This window comes from Bactrocera oleae, chromosome 6, assembly GCF_042242935.1.
Source record: "Bactrocera oleae isolate idBacOlea1 chromosome 6, idBacOlea1, whole genome shotgun sequence".
Taxonomy (NCBI): domain Eukaryota; kingdom Metazoa; phylum Arthropoda; class Insecta; order Diptera; family Tephritidae; genus Bactrocera; species Bactrocera oleae.
This window is the reverse complement of record NC_091540.1, coordinates 24,598,479-24,617,963: the sequence shown is the minus strand read 5'-3', so window position 1 is coordinate 24,617,963 and position 19,485 is coordinate 24,598,479. Positions and strand designations below refer to the sequence as shown.

The following is a 19,485-nucleotide window of genomic DNA, read 5'->3' as shown; positions in this document are numbered from 1 at the left end:
ACTTGATGTTTAAAAATAGTAATTCGTTGTCGTTTTTATCCTTTAGTACCGTTATTCTATCTAATATTAGCAATCCAGCGTGGCTATACATTCTCTCCGACTCTGTAGAAGTAGCATCACAAAAGGTTAGACCTATATTGGAATATGGCTCGGTGGTATGGAACCCTAGCTACCAAATCCATTCTGACAAGTTAGAGTCGGTTCAAAAAGAATTTTTACTTTTCGCCTTAGCGAATTTCCGATGGGATTCTAGGGTAAGTCTACCTCCATACACTAGTCGTTTAAAACTTATTAATCTACCTACACTTTCTAGTCGTAGGGAAATGCTTGGCATAACATTCTTAGTGAAAATTTTGAATGGAACTGTTTGCAGTTCTTTTCTCCTGTCTGAAATTAAATTTAATATCCCGGTTCGCCTTTTGCGGCAGTTTAGACCTTTACTGCTAAAATCCTGTAGATCAAATTTTGAACTAAACGAGCCATTCCGCCGTATATGTCATGATTTTAATTCTCATTCCAGCACATTTGACTTATCTGACTCACTTTTCAAAATTAAAAAGACTTTATTGTTTTCTCTTAATAAATGAAAATGTAACAATTTATTATATTGTAACTTTAGATCTTAGCTGTTGAAATTTTTGTTTCTGTAGCTGAGCAGTTTTAAACGCATTGATATACATTGATTTATTAGAAAGTAAGCAGATATTTTGCTTTTGATTTACATGGCAATGAATAGAATATTTGCGTTATCGAAGCAAGACGTCAGCCTTATAGCATGTTTACATATAACAAGATTATCTTCATTTAGCTTAACTTGATAATCTGTAATTAAGAAACGAGATTTACCATACAAAGCTCCCCTTTTATAAATTCGAGATTAATTTTTAATTTCCCATTATACAACTAGATTTGCGGTGTTCTACCTAGTTTTATCGATTATTTTCGCGAAGGTAGGAGAATAGTCAAATGACAAAGTAATCAAAAATTGCCTACAATACTGAGTTCCCAAAAACTTTGGAAGGTTTCAACGTTATTATTAATATTTAATAGTTCCCGAGTAAAAATAGTGCTTCATAACAATTTAAAATAAATTAAAAAGAAAACAAATACAACACATACGACAGCTGATAATCTCCTTTGGGTATGTAAACGGTTAGATTGTTGACCGAGCTTAGAAGGAGACTATTTTTCTATGTAAACAAACTATTAGGCAACTTAAATATAATAGATTAGAAGGATAATATGTCCCGTCGTATTCAGTTGGAGAAGGTAAATAAGGATAGCACCCATTGTATAATATTGATATAGATTTATACAATGATAGCACCATCTGTTATTAACTTTTAAAAAACTTTTATTTCACAAAACAAATAATAAGTATGTGTGTACGTACATATATTAAATAGACATTGTGCACATATTAATACTTCATATGAGCCTTGAAGTATACCTATTTTTAAGATGTTAGAAAATAAATATTAATAAAGTTCTTTTACCCAATCCGTAGTTTTCTACAAAAACAAAACTTAAAGCTCTCTAATTTTTTGAAGCACAAATAACTATTTGACTGGGATATTGGTATTGGGTCAACACATGTTTACATAATATATTTCAATTTCATAATTTTATTTTCCAAAATCAAGAGTACTAAATAAAATGGAAGTTTCTTAACAATTTTAATTTATGCACTGTTCTGAATTGCGGCCGCATATGTATATAAATAAGTGAGGTTATGTGCAAAATCAGAATGAAAATTAAATGTCGATAACAAATATTAAAATTTCTATAACGCGGTCACAAAGCATAAGTACCAAAAAAACTAAAATGTTAACTTCGAATCACAATCTTTAAGAAATTGATATGAAATAGATTCTTTTTAATTTTTTTTTAATTGCTTACAAAATATTGTGCCAAATACTGATGATAGAACAACATCAAACGCAGGATAAATTGCCAGAAGCTAATAGACAGCGAATTCGTAGTTGCCAGAATGTTCTAGTAGAGAAGATTTGTTAGAGATCTACTATTTAACGTCTGCCGGACTATGCAGCAGGACAGTTCTAGTTAGAGTGTGGTCGTGTTAGGAACAATTAAGGTATAAGTAAGGAGTAGTGAATTCGGATAAGGAGTAGTAAAGCGTTAAGTTATTTGGAATAGAAATATAGATAAGTGTATAATCATTAAACGTCCAGTCCGCCTAGGGGTTGAGTTTCTATTGATATCAAAGTTGGCCGACTTTTAACCGGAAAATGGTTGCATCTTGCTATTTTCTTTTAATTTATAAAAAAGTTGTCCAAAAAATATTGATTATATGTAAAACTTTAATATGTTTTCAAAATAAAATAAGTTTATTTTAATATATGTTCTTAAAAAAGCTATTATTGGCAAATTTCAGAATAATTACGATATATATTTATGCCTTTTTTTAACTGTGGTAACTTAATAAATATTCACCACGGAAAAATGTAAGGTGCAAATAAGCAACTATGTCAAATAACGGGATGCAGAAAATGCTTATTCAACGAAACTGAGGGCAATGTTTAAACATTTGCAACACAAACTTCGTAAAATAGTGAATATTTAATGCTAATTGCTCTTGATAAAACTGCTCACACAAGAATTTAAAATATGCAGGTGTGTATTAGTGAATAGAATAATAAATAATAACAAAAATTATTTTTTTTCCAGAGAAAACCTGTAGTAAATAATAAAGCTATTTTAACCCGCCCACAATGTGCATGATATTTATATCGTTTTGAAAGGATATAATTTCATTAATAGACGTCCTGATTCTTTAGATTGCGTACTTAAATTCGATTGAGTGATTTAAATTTAGAAACTGATTTATGTATGACAATGATTTGGAAAGTGAAACAAGCATTACGTTTCAAATGATACAAAATTGTTTATATGTAAATTATCATGCTCATACGATCAATATGCTTTTATCAGAGTTAATGTTTTAGTGTGCATCTAATTGTTTCCAAAGCTAATATGTGGCCAGTATTATAGTGCTCAACACCAACAAAAGTTAGAATCATGGGCAATTTCTTCATTTGCAACGCCTCTATTTGCATTCATTGTTTAAATAAAAACATGATTTTTTCTGTGCCAAATAATATGTTTTATTTCGTTGGATTTTAGTACATTTCCTTATATCTATAATGCATTTTCCACACCACCATGGGGTATGCAAATGGCGCGTTACCGATTTTTTTGGGTGTTCGGTTCCCCAGGAGGCCTATTTTCACGTATATACCTTAAAACTAAATAACAAAATTATTAATAATAAAAAAACAAAAACATTCAAAAAGTTCATTTTACAATAATTATATAAATACACTCCCGGAAACTTATAAAGACGTAACGAGCCTTTGCAGCTTCTGATGCACTTGCGTGGCATATTGCTTCTGTAAAAAAGTTCCCATTAGTATTTTCTTTTAATTTGAATTATAGAAAATAGTACTAACCTGTTGATCCGAAATAACTTGTTTGTTTCTATGAAAAAAACCCATAAAATAATTTTATTAAAAACATTTAAAAAAAGACAATTTACCCTTCAAAAAAACTTGTCTGTCCGTTTGACTAAAAGTTGTTAATAAATTCAAATGCCAGTATTGCTATTGAGCAATGCGTAACAGTGTTGCACAAGCTAATTTTAAATAACTTTTTAAAAAAGAAATATATCTACCGTATTTTATACCCTTTCGCTACTCCCTTATACCATGCTGCTTACTGAAGACTACCAGTTACCACCAATATCATTATTTAGCTATCTTAAGCAAATTTTTTTTTTTAATTGTTGGTAAGGTTGTATGCCAAACGGTAACATGTGCCAAACGGTCCCTGCGTTGAGTTGGGGCGTCGTTTGAATGTTAACCACGTTATTTAAATTATTGAATATATTCGTAAAATGAATTAAATTAAAAGAAAATATTTTGCTTGCTCATATTAATATTATTGAGACAAGAAAAAATTCATTAATTTAAAGATTGGTTATTAATTGAGAAATTTAGGCAGCGTGCTAGGCTATTACGATGCTACTTGAATTCGGTAAACAATATATTTTCATATATACATAAATACATTTACATTTAGATCTTTTAATCTACTAATTTAATTCTTGTATCTTAATTTTAGTTTGCATTATTTCGGCTAAATAATAAAAATTCCGTCAAGTGCAAGTCAAAAACTTTCCTTATTAAGAGTATCATTTCTGAATGAATAATTAAGAATTAATAAACTAGTTTATAACATATTTGTTATGTATGCAGCTGTTCTTTTAAATTCATTTATTCCTGAATGCATATCGGTTTTCATATTTATTTACTATAAGTAGGCAAAATCTTACCTAGCTAGGTAGATAAAATTCTGACATTCGGATTCACCACTTGGAACGTTAAAATTTTACTCTTATCTGCCAGAATTTTAATTTTTTACCGTTTGGCACACAGCCTAAAACTAGTTAAGGCATAAACCATCAATAGTCAAAATATTATATCGATAGTCTCATCGATTATTTTGCAGCTCTATTGTTTACTGATATTAATTTGTGTAATAAATTTTGATTTAAGGAATAATAAAATATTTTATTTGCAAAATGGAAAATGAAATAGATTGTGCTGCTGGTTGTCCAGTGGGTTCGACAGCACCCAGAGATTCTATAAGTAGTACTGGATCTTCGCTATCTATTAGTAGTGCGCCAATATCAACGAAGACTGCACTGAACGAGTGCTCCTTGGCCTGGATAAGTTATCTCAGTGCTTTGAATAGCTTATGTAGTGCTGGGAGTAAACTAGGAAGTACACTGACGGTAAAACAAAATGTCATATTTATATTCGAAAAAACTTTAGTATACCGTCCCAGGCTTTAGGGGATAAAATAGGTATGAGCGGATAGAGAAGAGCCTCCAGATCAAGAATATATGTAGATATAGCCGCGAAAAACTTATAGTTTTCGAGATATTTACGTTTAAAGTTGAAAATTTCAACTATTTAATGTACGCATTTTTTCGATTTAAATTAATCATACACTTATATTTTTCACTTTTATATCCACTAACACTTCACTAATTCGTTTGTACACATTTATTTTACATTATATAGTGCAAAAATAGTTTAATTCAATATTTAAATGATATAGTTCAGTTCATAATTCTGACGGGTGGGCTTTAGTTTTGCATCCCACGATTTCAGGGTTAAGAGGGGTATGGTTGGGTAGATGAGATTCTCCAGATCACGATTTATCGAGATATTTGCATTTTAAGTTGAAAATTTCATTTTACAATTTCTCGATTTATGGTTATCTTTTCTTTTATATTATGCACTTATTATACACTAACATTTCACTTCAATGTATCTACATATTTATTTTATATTAAATATTCAAGTATTTGCTTTAAATAAGCATTTAATTTTTACACAATTTTCGTAATATGAACAATAACAAATGGGTTCCATGTTGTCCGATAATAAGTGTTGCCATATCTATTATATATATATATATATATAAATATATATTTTGAAAGCGAATTAAAATGAACAATAAAAGAGGATTATACCCCAAATACATGAACTATAATTTTGTTCATTCCCTTCTATAGATAAATTATGGTATTGGATTGTCCAGGGTTATTTTTTTTGAAGCGCGGCAAATCAAAAATCTTAACAAAAAAAAAAAAGTAATGTTAAAGAGAAAATATCACTCTCTATAAACTTCAATTTTTATTAAGGATAATTATAATAACAGTGAAGATTTTGAGAATTTGAAATATGAATACATATGGCGTAAAAATATAGTAAATCAGCATCATTATCCATTTGTGAAATTATAAGATGCAATAAAACATACGTTTAAGCCATAAAACCTTTTTCTTTTATTAAAATGGAAAATTAAGTTCATAATATTTTGTAGAGGGTGATTGCGTTTTTTATTTATTTTGATTGCTTTCATCCGTTTGGATATGGCGACACTTATTATCCGACAAAATGAAACCCATTTGTTATTACGATATATTACGAAAATTGTGTAAAAATTAAATGCTTATTTAAAGCAAATACTTTAATATTTAATATAAAATAAATATGTAGAAACATTGTAGTGAAGTGTTAGTGTTTAATAAGTGCATAATATAAAAGAAAAGATAACCATAAATCGAGAAATTGTAAAATGAAATTTGTGAAATTTTCAACTTAAAATGCAAATATCTCGAAAACAATAAGTTTCCGGCGGCAATAATTATATATATTCGAGATCTGGAGAATCTCTTCTATCCAACCATACCCCTCTTAGCTCTGATATCGGGGGATGCTAAACTAAAGTTTTCCCATTCTGACAACAACACAGGGGTTGCAAAATGTCAAATAACCAGTGTTATCGTATCGACATCTTTTGTAATTGAACTGAAAGAAATGAAAACAGATAATAGCCCAAAGACAGGAATCCAAAACCTAGAGAAACAAACTATTAGAGAGCATTAATGTTAAGTACTATGTTATACCCTCTATGACAATATTACTTTTTCTTGTAGAACTTCTTACCAATGCAAAAAGGAGCTCTACGCGAAAAGACCTTGGTACACCCCGGTGTTGGATCGGCCAGGGTTATTTTTTTGAAGCGATTCCGAAGGCCGCCAACGCACTTTCCGCTCACAGATTTGTAATATTCGCGTCAAAATAAGACGATTTAAAAAAAAAAATCGTTTTTGAGGCTAAAAAAATAAACTATACATTTACCGAATATATATCCGTATAGCCTCAGGAGACTTATAATTTTCGAGATATTCGCGTTTAAAGTCGAAAATGCACAAATCAAAGTATGTTATTATTCTATGTTTTATGAATTTTTCACTTATATTATTCAATATTATATCCACAAACACATCACTAGTTTTTACACATTTATTTTATCATAAATAGTGCACAGAAAGTTTTGAATCGTAATTAAAGTTTTCTTAAATTGTACTAATTTACAAAATAACAAAACGGTTGCATGCAAACAAATAATAAGAGTTACCATACCCATATTTTTCAAATGAACAAAAATAAAAAAGAGAAAGCTTTTCCCCGGAATCCGTAATCGTATAATGGGGATAACTTTAGAGTCCCCTCCCAGAATTTCAATGATAAAAGGGGTATGGGTGGATAGAGGAGATCCTCCTTTTATATTCACTAACACTTCACTAATTCGTGTGTAAATATTCATTTTACATTTCATAAAATAGCATCCCGCGGGGTTAAAATGGGTATGTATGGATAGAGGAGGATCTCAAGCTTAAGATAATAGCTGGACTCTTGAATAGTATCTCCCGGTTTCGGGGATAATTATATCCGGATATATATAGCGTGTCGCGTGTATATATATTTTCCGCAAAAAATAACAAATGTATATTAAAGTTAGGAAAAAAAGTGTTTTATTTGTTAGTTAAACTACAGACTTGCATTATGTGTTTTAATTCAAATCGTTCGCCTTTCATTGCTTTCAAAGCTTCACACGGGTTTGGAAACTAGTACAGACGGTTCGCACGAATTTCGTTCCAAATTCTGTGCAAACGACGTTAAACTCAGTTTTAATTTTTTTACATTTGCTAATTATATACAAAAATCCAAGTGATTCTAATCCGGAAAAAAAGGGGCCGCTGAAATGAAACATGTCATATTGTGTTTGCACCACTTCTTTCTTTTTGAGCCGGTGCAGAATTTTGTTGAAAGCAGTTTGGATTATTGCGAAACATACTGAATACATGAGCAGAGAAGTGTCGAACAAACACTTGCTCCAAATAAAGATAAGTTTTATCTTAACAATTCCCTTTGTTGTTTTTTCTTGAAAATGTAATATTCTCTCTTTTTGATAATAATGCTCACAAAAACTGAATACCAATTGATAAAACTTTAATTACGATTTAATTATTTGTGCACTATTTATGATTAAATATACACATGTGTAAAGACTATTTAGTGATGTGTTAGTGGATATAATATTGAATAATATAAGTGTAAAATTCATAATACATAGAAAAATTACATACTTTCTGGACTTAAAGCCCAGATACCTCGAAAACTCCTGCGGATATATCCATATATATTCTTTATATGGAGAATATCCTCTATCCGCTAAAATGCATTTCATCCTCGAACTCGGGGATGCTATACTAAAGATTTCCCAAGATAATAATCAAATTCAAAATATAAACGTAAAATTCTTTATAAATCGGAAAAACACGCACTTTAAATAGTTGAATTTTAAACTTTAAATGGAAATATCTCCTTATCCGTAACTCAGCGGCCATCAATTTATTTTAACCCATTCAATATACTTTTGATAAACAATTCTCAATTAGGGTATTCACAAGGTGTCATGTTGTCTTATTTTCTTTATGACTGGCATATCAACACTGTTGTTGCTTCCCATGCAACATTAAAATACGTCAAATACAACACGGCGAGGTATGTCTTTTGAGTGTGCTCTCTATCAGCTGTATCTGTTTACTTTTTTTATTGTTGATATTCAGGTAAATCAAGTTAAAGAAAAGTGAATTATAAATATGTTTTGTTGTTTCTCTGGTTGGAAATGATTTTGTGCAGTGTAAACCAAAACGCTGCCGTTTCAACGTTAGAAAACTTTTCACATAAAGAATCTTTACTTTTATTTTTGCCACTTTCTTGTGGCATTTTTTAGTTTTAATTCTTCACTACCAGCTGGTGAAGTGTAGAAATATTACACAATACGACATACAAGGATTAAGGGGTGCTCACAAGTGTCGTATTTTTTAAGACTATTGAAATACGACATAAGACAAAGATTATGAATTGCCTAAATATTTCAATATACTCATTTTTATTTAATTTTTTTTCAATTTGTTTCCAAACTTTCAATATAAATAGCTTTAGGTATAATATCCTTCTTTTAAGAACACTCTTTATTCTTATCTTTTTAAACATTAACGGTTTCAGTTATAATTACACCTTTTACAATATATAGGTACTTAATAATTTATTTCATTTTCAAGTACACTTTATTGATTATTTTTCTTAACTTTCCACAGCTTTTAGTTATAATTTCCACTGCACTTTATTAGAGGGAACACGTTGGCTGCTTGGGGCAAGTGGTCGTCCGATGGCCGGTGTTGTTGTTGTTGTTGTAACGGTTACCTAGTCACCGCTTGGGTGATAAGTTATAGTTTGGTTGTCGTCGAGGTCATCTAACGGGAGGCCCAGGAAACGAGCTGTTTCGACGGGGTTGGACCATAGGGAAAAGGGTGTTAGATGAGGGGGTTCTTTGGGCATGCAAAGGGGTGGTTAGTGATGCGGAGACTCATCACATATATTTGGAATGTTGGGGTATATTCTAGATAAGGAGGAGTTTAACCTGCTACAATATCCAGAACGAAGTTACGCGAGGGTCACTCTGGATTCACGAGGATTTTTTGTGCCATCTACTAAAATGTTTAGATTCAGTCTATACTCCTTCGTCCAGTTAGTCGAACTGGTCACTGTGGATTTAGTAGGGGAGCGTGTCAGACTCCTTGTAGAGAAAAAGCGAAAAAGGTCGGAGAGATAGCCGTTTACTTTCGAGCACCTGCCATCGATTCCATTGCCCAACGTCAATATTGTGCAGTCATCAGCGTACGAGGTCACGGAAATTCCCTCTGGTGGTTAGGGGAGTTTCGAGCTGTAGAAATTAAACAGTAGTGGGGAGAGTACACCACCCTGCGGAACCCACTGTTTAATTCTTCTATGTTTGGAGTTTTGACCTCGAAACAGTACGGATGAATGCCGACCGCTCAGGTAGTTCATAGTCCACCGCTTCAGCCCTCGAGGGAGCATGGATTATTCTTTGTCCTCAAGTAGCGTTGTGTGGTTCACTGTACTACTATGGTGGTGCTGTGCACTTTTCAGAAGGTATGTTGATGGTCTGCTAGACTCGGGTGGTGAGTGAATGTCGGGAGTAGCAAGGCCTCAAGTGTCTTCACTATTGGGGAAAGAAGAGTTATCGGACGATAGACTCCCCTTTGTTGGCGGTTTCCCAGGTTTCAGTAATGGGACCACTCTTGCGACTTTCCACACATCGGGTATTTGAAGAGTGGTCATCGGTTGAGGACCTTGGGGGGGTCGGACCTTGATGGGGTCGAGCCTAGATGTTTTAGTATCAGCATGCTTATTCCGTCAGGGACAATGGATTTGGACGAGTTTGCCTTTTTGATGGCACTCTGAACCTCCCCATTGGTGAAAGTAAGTGGTGCGCAGTCTTTTGGTATTTTGCGCAGCCGTCGCCAAACGATGTGTTTGGCCTTGTCGGTCGAAGAGTGCAGTGTAAACTGCCGGCTCGCGCACTTCTTCGGGTCCGAGGAGGCATGGCCATCGAATTGAATTTCAACCCGGTCGTCATGTCTCCTTGGATTAGACAAGGCCTTGACAGTAGTCCAAAACTTTCTTACACCGGTGGAGAGATTGCAGGACTTCAGATGCTCTATCTATTTTATCCGTTTATGTTGATTTACCATTTGCTGAATTTCCAAATTGAGATCCCATATTCGGGGATCGGCATGGCGTAAGGTGTAGCGCCCGTTTGCTAATACAGCTGCTTCGGCTGGGAAATTAGGGCGGAGTTCCGCGATTCTTCCAGTAGGTATGAAGCGAGCAGTAGCAGCAGCGATCGTCTTGCGGAATTGACGCTCGCCAACGATGACGCCCGTAGCTCATAGTTCTGGTGGGGGCTTCGTCGAATCGTCAATCTGTTCCGCCAGCTCCATCCCCCTACGATCGTTTGGCAGGCAGGAGTGCCAAAGATCGTGGTGCGCGTTAAAGTCACTTAGCACCAAACGGTTATCACCACGACTGGAAGTCATGCTGCCTAGAGCTCCTTAGGGCAGTAGAGGTTCTTTCTTGGCCACTCGACTCGAGTGCCGGCGCAGTGCGCGAACATGGTGCAGATAGCACAGCCGTTAAGGCTGGTGTCGCAGTATTGCGTTGGCAGCATGGGGCCACGTAACTTGTGGTTCACTCCCTATGTGTTATAAGGCCTGAGCAGGTCTTAAGATGGCTCTATCCACTGCAAGTATTGCACCTAACCGAGGTGGAATTTGGATGGAGCCTTTTAGCGCATATCCAGCAAAAGAATTCCTCAAGCCTCGGGTTGGACTCGATGCCAGCACGGGTCAAGAGGATACGGAGCAACCCTGCTTCTAGGTGTTGCTCTAATGAGGACAAACTTAAACTAACTTACCGATGCAAACAGGGTTAGATCGCCGAAATAACAGCCCTTGGCCAGATACCAGGTCAATTCCGGTAACGATGAACCGGCTGTTGTGGGATTTGTAGACCATACGTCGCGGTGCATACCTCTATCCTTATCTAATCTAATCTAGGTACAATATGAACTTTTCTGGTTGTTCTTCAATAGGAATCATGTATTTATACATTTTTTGAATATTTGAAAATGTATAATCTGAATTGGAGGTTAATATTTTCAGAACTTCTAATTGTTCATTTTGGTGGGCATGAATTATATCTTTAATTTCCTGATCGTGATTGGAATGTACCTTATTATCTAAATTAGTACTGTGATTAAATTATAACAGGTTTGGACCGTTAACACTTTGTCTGTTCCACAAATGTTCTCCATAAATAATTATATTTCCGTGATCTAATACAATAAGTGGTATATTATTTTCTTGAATAACATTACATTTTGCCTTATTATTTTCAAGCAGTGGGATGGTATAGTTGTCGGGAGGCTTCTGTTTACAAATATTTAATCCCACATAATTTTTACATTTAGAAGTTTTTTTTGACATTCGCTTCACAATTTGCAACTTGAGAGTCCAATCGGACTTTGCCGTGTTTGTATGCTAAAGGTATTAAGTTATATAATTTACAGCGGTTATTTATTCCGGGATATTTGTGTTTAAGCATCTTTGTACATGCATACATGAATATCAGAATATTCAAAAATATTAAAATATATTAAAATCATCTATGGAGACAATTTCTTGAATGTCTTTGAGGTTTAGAATACCAGAATAAAAGTTACCTGTTCTAGCAAAATTAATGGTATTCGTGACTGCTTCTAATTCCTTGTAAACTTCTGTAATAATTAATTCTTCAGTAATTGTCTTTGGGTCAAGTGTTTCTTGTATTTTTTCAAATTGACTGTTGATCTTCCGTTGTTGATTATTATTTTCTATCAACTAATCGAGTCCTGTCTTGATCTCTATAAGGTCGTCATGATCAGGAGTACCGGTGACAAACTTGAGAATAGAACCTAAAAAGTTTAATGCGCGTTGGAGTCTACGATTAGAAGATATAAGCTGTGTCTTAAGTGCCTCTATTTTATTAATAAGAATTATTTCTTTGTTTTCTTCTGCAACGTATTTGGATTTCATGATATTCTCGTATGGACCTAGGATAATTGACAATTTTGCTACGTGGTACAGATAAGTCGTATTTTCAAATAGGTAGACCGGATCGTTCTCTGTTAAGACATACTTCTTGAATTTAAGATTTGTGATTAGATCGGAATGGGATACAACAAATAATAAAAATAGATTAATTAATACCGTTCCGGATCGCATTGTGTGGCTTGTTTGCGGATGCTATCTTTAAGGATCGTGTCCCCGTGATCTTCCTTAACTTTATGCTGATTATATCGTTTAGCAATTTTATTCCTACGATCTGTTTTGGAATATATGATATCTCCTGGTCTATACGAGATGTTTCTTCGTCCTTTGTTGTGGTATAGCAATAGCTTCTCCTGATTGTTCTGAACGATTTCTTTAATCTCTGGATACTTTTCGCGATTAAAGAAGACTACTTCAGGTTTGAGTCCTGTAGGCGAGTGGATTGTAGAATTATATTGTCGGATGGCGTTAAAAAGTTCTTCACCTGGAGTCGTATTATTTTCACTATCTAAACTCGTACTGATTTCAATCAACGTACTGTGCAACCGTTCTACTTGAGCGTTAGTTGTCGAGTGATTCAATGGTGTTGCAGTATGTTCTATATGTAGTCGAGTATAAACGGCCTTTGCCATGTTGCTGATAAATACATTTTCTATTAGTCATTAAATGTTTTGCATTTGTATACAATTGTGTAAGTATTTATTCTATATGTTCGTGACAGTTTGCTTTGGTATGAATTAGGAGATAGCAATACTTCGGATACTTGTCGGTAGAGCTTCGATACATACAATTAATTATGTGAAATATGTCCATCTTATACGTATTCTCCAGTTTTTGTTGGTATTGGTGTTTTTCCAATAGGTTGTCTATTTGGTTGTCGTTCGTTTTTGTTTGTCAAACAAATTTGACAGTCTATCGTTTCTTTCTTGCACATTTCTCTTATGTTAGGCCAAACGTAGTTAAACAATATTTCTTGCATATTGTTTTTATAATTTCGGTGTGCACGTCTGTGAGTTTTTCCTGTTAATTCTAATTGTTCGTTTTGGTTGGTAATGTCAATTAGCAAGTTTGGTGCTATCACAAAGGTACAATTGGGAAAAAGGGGAAAGGACGTCATCCTTAAAGTGGAATATAAACTCTTAATCAATTGTTGTTGTTGTTGTAACGGTTACCTAGTCCCCGTTTGGGTGATAAATTCCAGATTCGTTGTCGTCGATGGGCATGCAAAGAGGTGGTTAGTGTCATGCGGAGACTTATTGCATGCAGGACATGTGTTTGGTATGTCGGGGTCTATTCTGGATAAGTAGGAGTTTAACCTGCTACAGTATCCAGAACGAAGTTGCGCGAGGGTCACTCTGGTTTCGCGAGGCAACTCGAGCTCTACGTCTGCTATGGGTGGTGGTTTGACTCGTAATACGCCATTCACTGAAAGGGAGTCGGCGAAGGTGTTGATGGCTCTACTGTGAATGGCGGTCAGTGCCTGTCTGAAGTTCGTTGCGTCCGAAGTCCGGTCGGCGTACTGTCTAATGTCGTCGACGTTATCAAGGAAAGACCTCTTGATGTTCCTAGGAGGCGGCTCCGCTACAAGCAGGCGACTACAGGGGTGGTTTCGTAGAAACTGCTTGGAGAGGAGTTCGTTGTGTTCCTTAACCGGAAGCATATGGGCCTCACTATGTAGGTGTTCGATTGGAGACATCAAGAGGCATCTCCTGATAGTCCGGAGTGCAGTGTTCTGACAGGTCTGAAGCTTATTCTTCTGCGTGTCACTGCAACCAGGCGACCATATTGGGGCTGCATAATTTAGGACCTATAATCTTAATCTATTCTTAGCGCGTCAGTAACATTGGATTTAGCTACTTGTTGTAGCTTTGTTAAATAATATTGCTTATTTTTGTAATGAAATGTGTGACGCGTCCTACTTGGTCGGTGGTTTTGGAGTCAATTGCCAGTTTTGTTGATTCACCCTTTTTATTTGGTCAGTTGGAGAGCTCTGTGCTGAATGTTGAGAACAATCTGTTGTATTGTTTATTTGTTGACGGGAGAGTGCGTCAGCTACTGCATTTTGGTGACCAGGTTTGTAGACAAGTTTGGAACTAAATTCCTCAATAAATTTCTTCAACCTTTTTAGTTTAGTATTCGGGTTTTTTCCGAAATACAATAGAATGAATGAGTGATTTGTGGTCAGTATATAAGGTTAAATCAATGATGCCGTATGAAAAATTGCGGAGGTTCTGTAGTATATCCGAAATACAATAGAATGAATGAGTGATTTGTGGTCAGTATATATGGTTAAATCAATGATGCCGTATAAAAAATTGCGGAGGTTCTGTAGCGCCCACACGATTGCAAGAAGTTCTTTTTCGTTTGTGCTGTAATTATTTTCAGTGTCGGTAAACGTTCGAGAAATAAAAGCAATAGGTTGGCGAAATTGTGAGAAAACTGCTCCAATTGCGTGGTAACTGGCATCGGTAGTTAGTTCAAATGGTTTGGTAAAGGCTGATAAAGTTCTACCTGTTCCTGCAGAGCATCTTTTATTTTTTCTATGGCAGTAATTGTAGCTTCATCGAGCTTTACTTCTACTCGCGCACTTTGATTTTTTGAAATTATTCCTGAGTCTAGTAGTTAGTGGTTTAGTGATTTGTGCGAAGTTTTTTTACAAATTTCCTATAGTAGCTAGCCAGGCCTAAAAATGATCTGAGTTCTTTTAAGGTCTTTTATAGCTTGAATCTTTCTTGGATCAACCGTTACTCGGTTATGTTTAATTATGTGGCCAGGGTCCTGGAAAAAAAGCAAAATTAATTAGCTTCATGCAGTGCATTGACTATAGTTCGAATATGTTGTATGTGTTCTTCAGGCGAAGAAGAAAATATTAATACATCGTCTATATTGTCGCAAAATGTCGCCTACACATCGTTCAAAGATTGAGGGTGCGTTCTTAAGTCCAAACGGCATATTAACAAATTCATACTTTGCGCCATTCACTGCAAATGCGGTTTTTTCGCGATCGGATTCCTTTATTAAAATTTTATGGAATCCTGATTCTAAATCAATGGTCGAGAAAACTTTAGCTTTACCCAAATTTTGAACTGTCATATTAATATCAGGTATAGGGTAGCGGTCCTGGTATGTGCGTTAAGTTTTTGGTAGTCGACCACCATTCTCGTTTAGGTCTACCATTTTCGTCTAGTCCTTTCTTTGGAACAGTCTAAATAGGGAATTGTACGGACTTTTACTCGGCTGAATTATTCCATTTTCTAAAAGCCTATATATTTCTTTATTGACGAAATCATGGTCTGCCACGGTATAAGGGTATTGCTTAGTAAAAATAGGATCTTCTGTTTGCGTCCTAATCGTAGCTTGAATAGTGGTTGTGAAGGGTAGGGTGTCACTAATATTTTAATTTGCTTTCATTACTTCCTTAATTTCCTCTTCATACATGAAATTATCTACAGTATAATTAATGAAAGGTTCCTTTTTTCTGCTACTTTCTAAGAGGTTAATCTCTCCCTTAATTAATATGAGACCTTGTTCACCTAAGATCATGTCGAATTCATTTAATTCGCCTATTTCAAAGAATACTAAATGATGCCCGTACATTGTGATCACTTTTTTAAATGTATAACTGAATACCCATGTAGAGTTTATGTTCTATTGTAAATGGTTTTATTGATACTGACTTACCTATGTTACAGTTCTTACTAATGTAGTTATTTGTGGTTCAGTGTCTACTAGTAAAATCACGGGTGTGCCTGTTAGTCTGCATTTCGTCTGGATGCATGGCAAGCCGTTTATTCGCCTAAAAAAGTACTGCCAGATTCAAAATTTTCGTCGTAGTTGGATATGTTCAGCTTGTTCGGTTTGGTTTATACGCTGTACTTTATTGTGGTTAAAGTTTTGGGATGATCCATTCTCTCCCTTTTAAATGGATTTTGTTGGTGAGGCGGATTTCTTGATGAGTTTTGATGCGTTTGCTTCACATATTGGTGTGAAAAGTTTACTTCCATAGGTATAGGTTTTGGTTGCTGTTGGCCATTTCGCTGGATGCAGCTAACCGAAATCCTTCTCTCTTCATACGTTGGTTGCCGTTGAGGATTAACATGATTGCTGGTCTCAGTTGACGATCATTCCTTTGGTGATGAAAGGTAGTCTGACCTTCATATCTCGAATCATGTCGACGGTTAATAGTGCTCTCGAAGTGTAGATCCTGATTGTCATGAAAGATGGTGCAAGCAATCGCATATGCTTCACCAAGGCTCTTTGGTTTATTTGAATAAAGTAAACCTCTGGTGTAGTTGCTCCGGGGTCCCATAATAAATGTGCGGATGGCGTCATCACTTACGTCTGATAATCTTCCAGCTCGCATATTTTCTTCCATTGTTTCTATTTTTTGTTGAATCAATGTTAAGGCTTGATGTATTTCGTCGTGGAATTCGGTAAGAGTTTTACTTTCTTGCTTTTTCTTAATCATTATTTCTTTCAAGACATGTGGTGGTCGTTTTTCCGAATAAGTATAATCCAAGCGGTTGATTATAGCATAGAAATTAAGTTGAGTTCCGTTAACTGATAGAACTTTAAAAGCGGCTCCTGTTATTTTTGCTCTGATTATGCATACACAATTGTAATACTCAGGGCTGTATATAAATTCTTTTATATTCTCCATCTGTATCCCCACCTGGGTGCGCCAAGGGTTATATTCGCCCTCTGCTCCGTCAAATTTTGGTAGGCATTTAAAAATGTCTGTATTTATTTGGATCGCCTGTGTGATTTGTGGTTTTAGCGCAGACATGGTTGGTACTGTGGTCATCGAAAACTGTGATTGTGTAATGCGAAGTCGGTTTTTAACGAATTGAGTTGAGCCGTAAGGACATCAATGTGTGCTTTGAGTGTTGCTGCTTCAGTCATCTTAATAGCTTTTGCTTCCAGTCGGAATATATATTTAATTTTTTTGTTGTCGCCAAAGGCTGCTTTCTTGCTGTTTGGTCGAGGTGTAAACATGTAATCTTCTTTCTTAGATTACTGTTGTTTCGTTGTTATTGGATTCGGCGCTGTTCGCTTTTTCAGGATCTGCTTTGAATCGTATGTACTTCCCATGGTATTTTAACTTTATCCTTCTTTAGGATCGCGGAGTTCCTATCTATTCAAGAATGTCTGCTGGCCTTTCTTGATAGGAAGTAAAAATTCGCTATCATGGTTGAGCCCCCAGTTAATATCGTTTCCCAGTTAATATATTTTTTTGCCACGCCGAAATGCGTTATTAACTCGCTCGTTGGCTAATACAGCTGCTTCGGCTAGGAAATTAGTGCAGAGTTCCGCGACTCTAACATGCCGGTATAAAGCGAGCAGTAGCAGCAGCGATCATCCTTGCGGAATTGACACTCGCCAACGATGACGTCCGTAGGAATGGGTAGTGCGGTGAATGTGCTCTCGGTAAATTCTGTGAAACCGACCCAGTTAGCTTTGTTCAAGTTAACAAAGGTGCGGTTGTCTACAGAAGTAGAAGTCTAAAGTCGGGAGGTTTGTCGATCGAGATAATTATGAACATAGGTCTGACGCGAGAGTACGCATAGGTCGCCAGGTTATGCTATTTATCAGACCACCGCTAGCGATGGTAATATCGAGCGAGCTATTACAGGTGCCCATAATTCTCCCAGTCGGGAGAAAGGTTGGGAAGTGGCTTGGTCAGACTGGGAGTCATGCTGCCTGTGTGAGCTCCTTAGGGCCGTGCAGGTCCTTTGTTGGCCACTCGACTGGAGTGGCGGCGCAGTACGCGAACATGGTGCAGGTTGCACAGCCGTTGAGGCAGGTGTCGTTGGCAGCATAGGGCCACGTAACTCCTGATCTACTCCCTATGTGTCTTAAGGCCTGAGCAGGTCTTAAGATGGCTCCATCCATTGCATGTGTTGCACCTAACCGAGGTGGAGTTTGGATGGAGCCTTTTAGCTCAAATGCAGCAGAAGAACTCCTCAGGGCCCGGAATGGACTCGATGCCAGTACGGGTCAGGAGGATACGGAGCAACCCTGCTGCTAGACGTTGCTCTAATGACGACGAACTTAAACTAACACTTACCTATCCAAACAGGGTTAGATCGCCGAAATAACAGCCCTTGTCCGGATAATATCCGGGTCAATAACGGTCAAGTGAGGGGGTGCAAGAGCGGTCACTGTGGTTCAGGGCGCCGGAGTTGCCACCGCAGTCTTGGTGCTGCTGGCGTATCCATCTTCATATAAATCTGTAAGAAAAAGTTAGATCTATTATAAGTTTGTCTCATATAAATTGATATGGGCGATAGGTCGACATATGGATCGACCATTTCTGTTTAATTTGTTATTATGTTCAACGGTTTTTTATTTGCGAGTATATCGGTTTATTATTTGCGAGTTTATCAGTTTATTGGATCGATATATTAGAATTGAATCATTTGGGTTTTGGTAGCATAGGTGCTTGGTATGAAGCAGAGTTTGACTAGCGATCTGGTTAGCGTTCAGGTTTGCGTGCCGAGATCCACTATGCGGACCGTAGGAGCCGTAATAAAGCTTTTCTGGACTTCTCCACCGGTACGGCTGGTCGAGTTCCTTAAAATATTCTTCTTTCCAACGGCGGCTGGAAATATGATAGAGAATTTTAATTTTTTCGCATCAGTTTAGTAGGGGTCGCTATCCCACGCTTGGCTCAGGTATGGTCAGATTGGGTGCTCCTTTGAGAAAATGTCCTGAGGTGAGGGATGTTAAATCTTAGGGATCTGGTGAGAGTGTTGTCAGTTACCGTGAATTGAGAATGGATTCAATGCAAGTTAGTAATGTTGTGAATTCTTCATTTATAAATATGTAGTTTCCTTTCTTAAGGTGGGATTTGAAGATTTTTAAAGCTGATTCCCATAAACCTTGAGGAACGTACTTTGGTACAATCTCAGGGAGACTTGTTTAAAAAAATCTACAAACTGTTTTTCGGTGCCTCTCTAGGCTCCAATAATTGTTTTGCCCTTGTCACTAATTATTTTTGAGAGAAAACCACGCCGTGCGACGAAGCGAGCGAATGTGGAGAGAAAATCCTCTGTCGTCAGATTTGTACATATCTCAAGGTGTACAGG

General features: G+C 36.1%; 1 protein-coding gene across 3 annotated transcripts in view; it reads left to right on the top strand.

Moving 5' to 3' along the window:
* The first annotated feature begins 1,227 nt into the window (after positions 1-1,227).
* Positions 1,228-19,485, top strand: part of LOC106623148 (uncharacterized) — a 200,143-nt gene continuing 181,885 nt past the window's right edge. For 2 of the 3 annotated variants that reach the window (XR_011397195.1, XM_036371518.2), the window contains exon 1: positions 4,504-4,813. Coding sequence is in view for 2 of the 3 variants with exons in the window: in XM_036371518.2 (XP_036227411.2) it covers positions 4,601-4,813 (213 nt within the window). In the remaining variant the exon portion in view is untranslated. Of the gene's footprint in view, positions 1,270-4,503; positions 4,814-19,485 lie in introns of those variants that run through there. The other variant, XM_070112226.1, reaches the window with a different exon arrangement.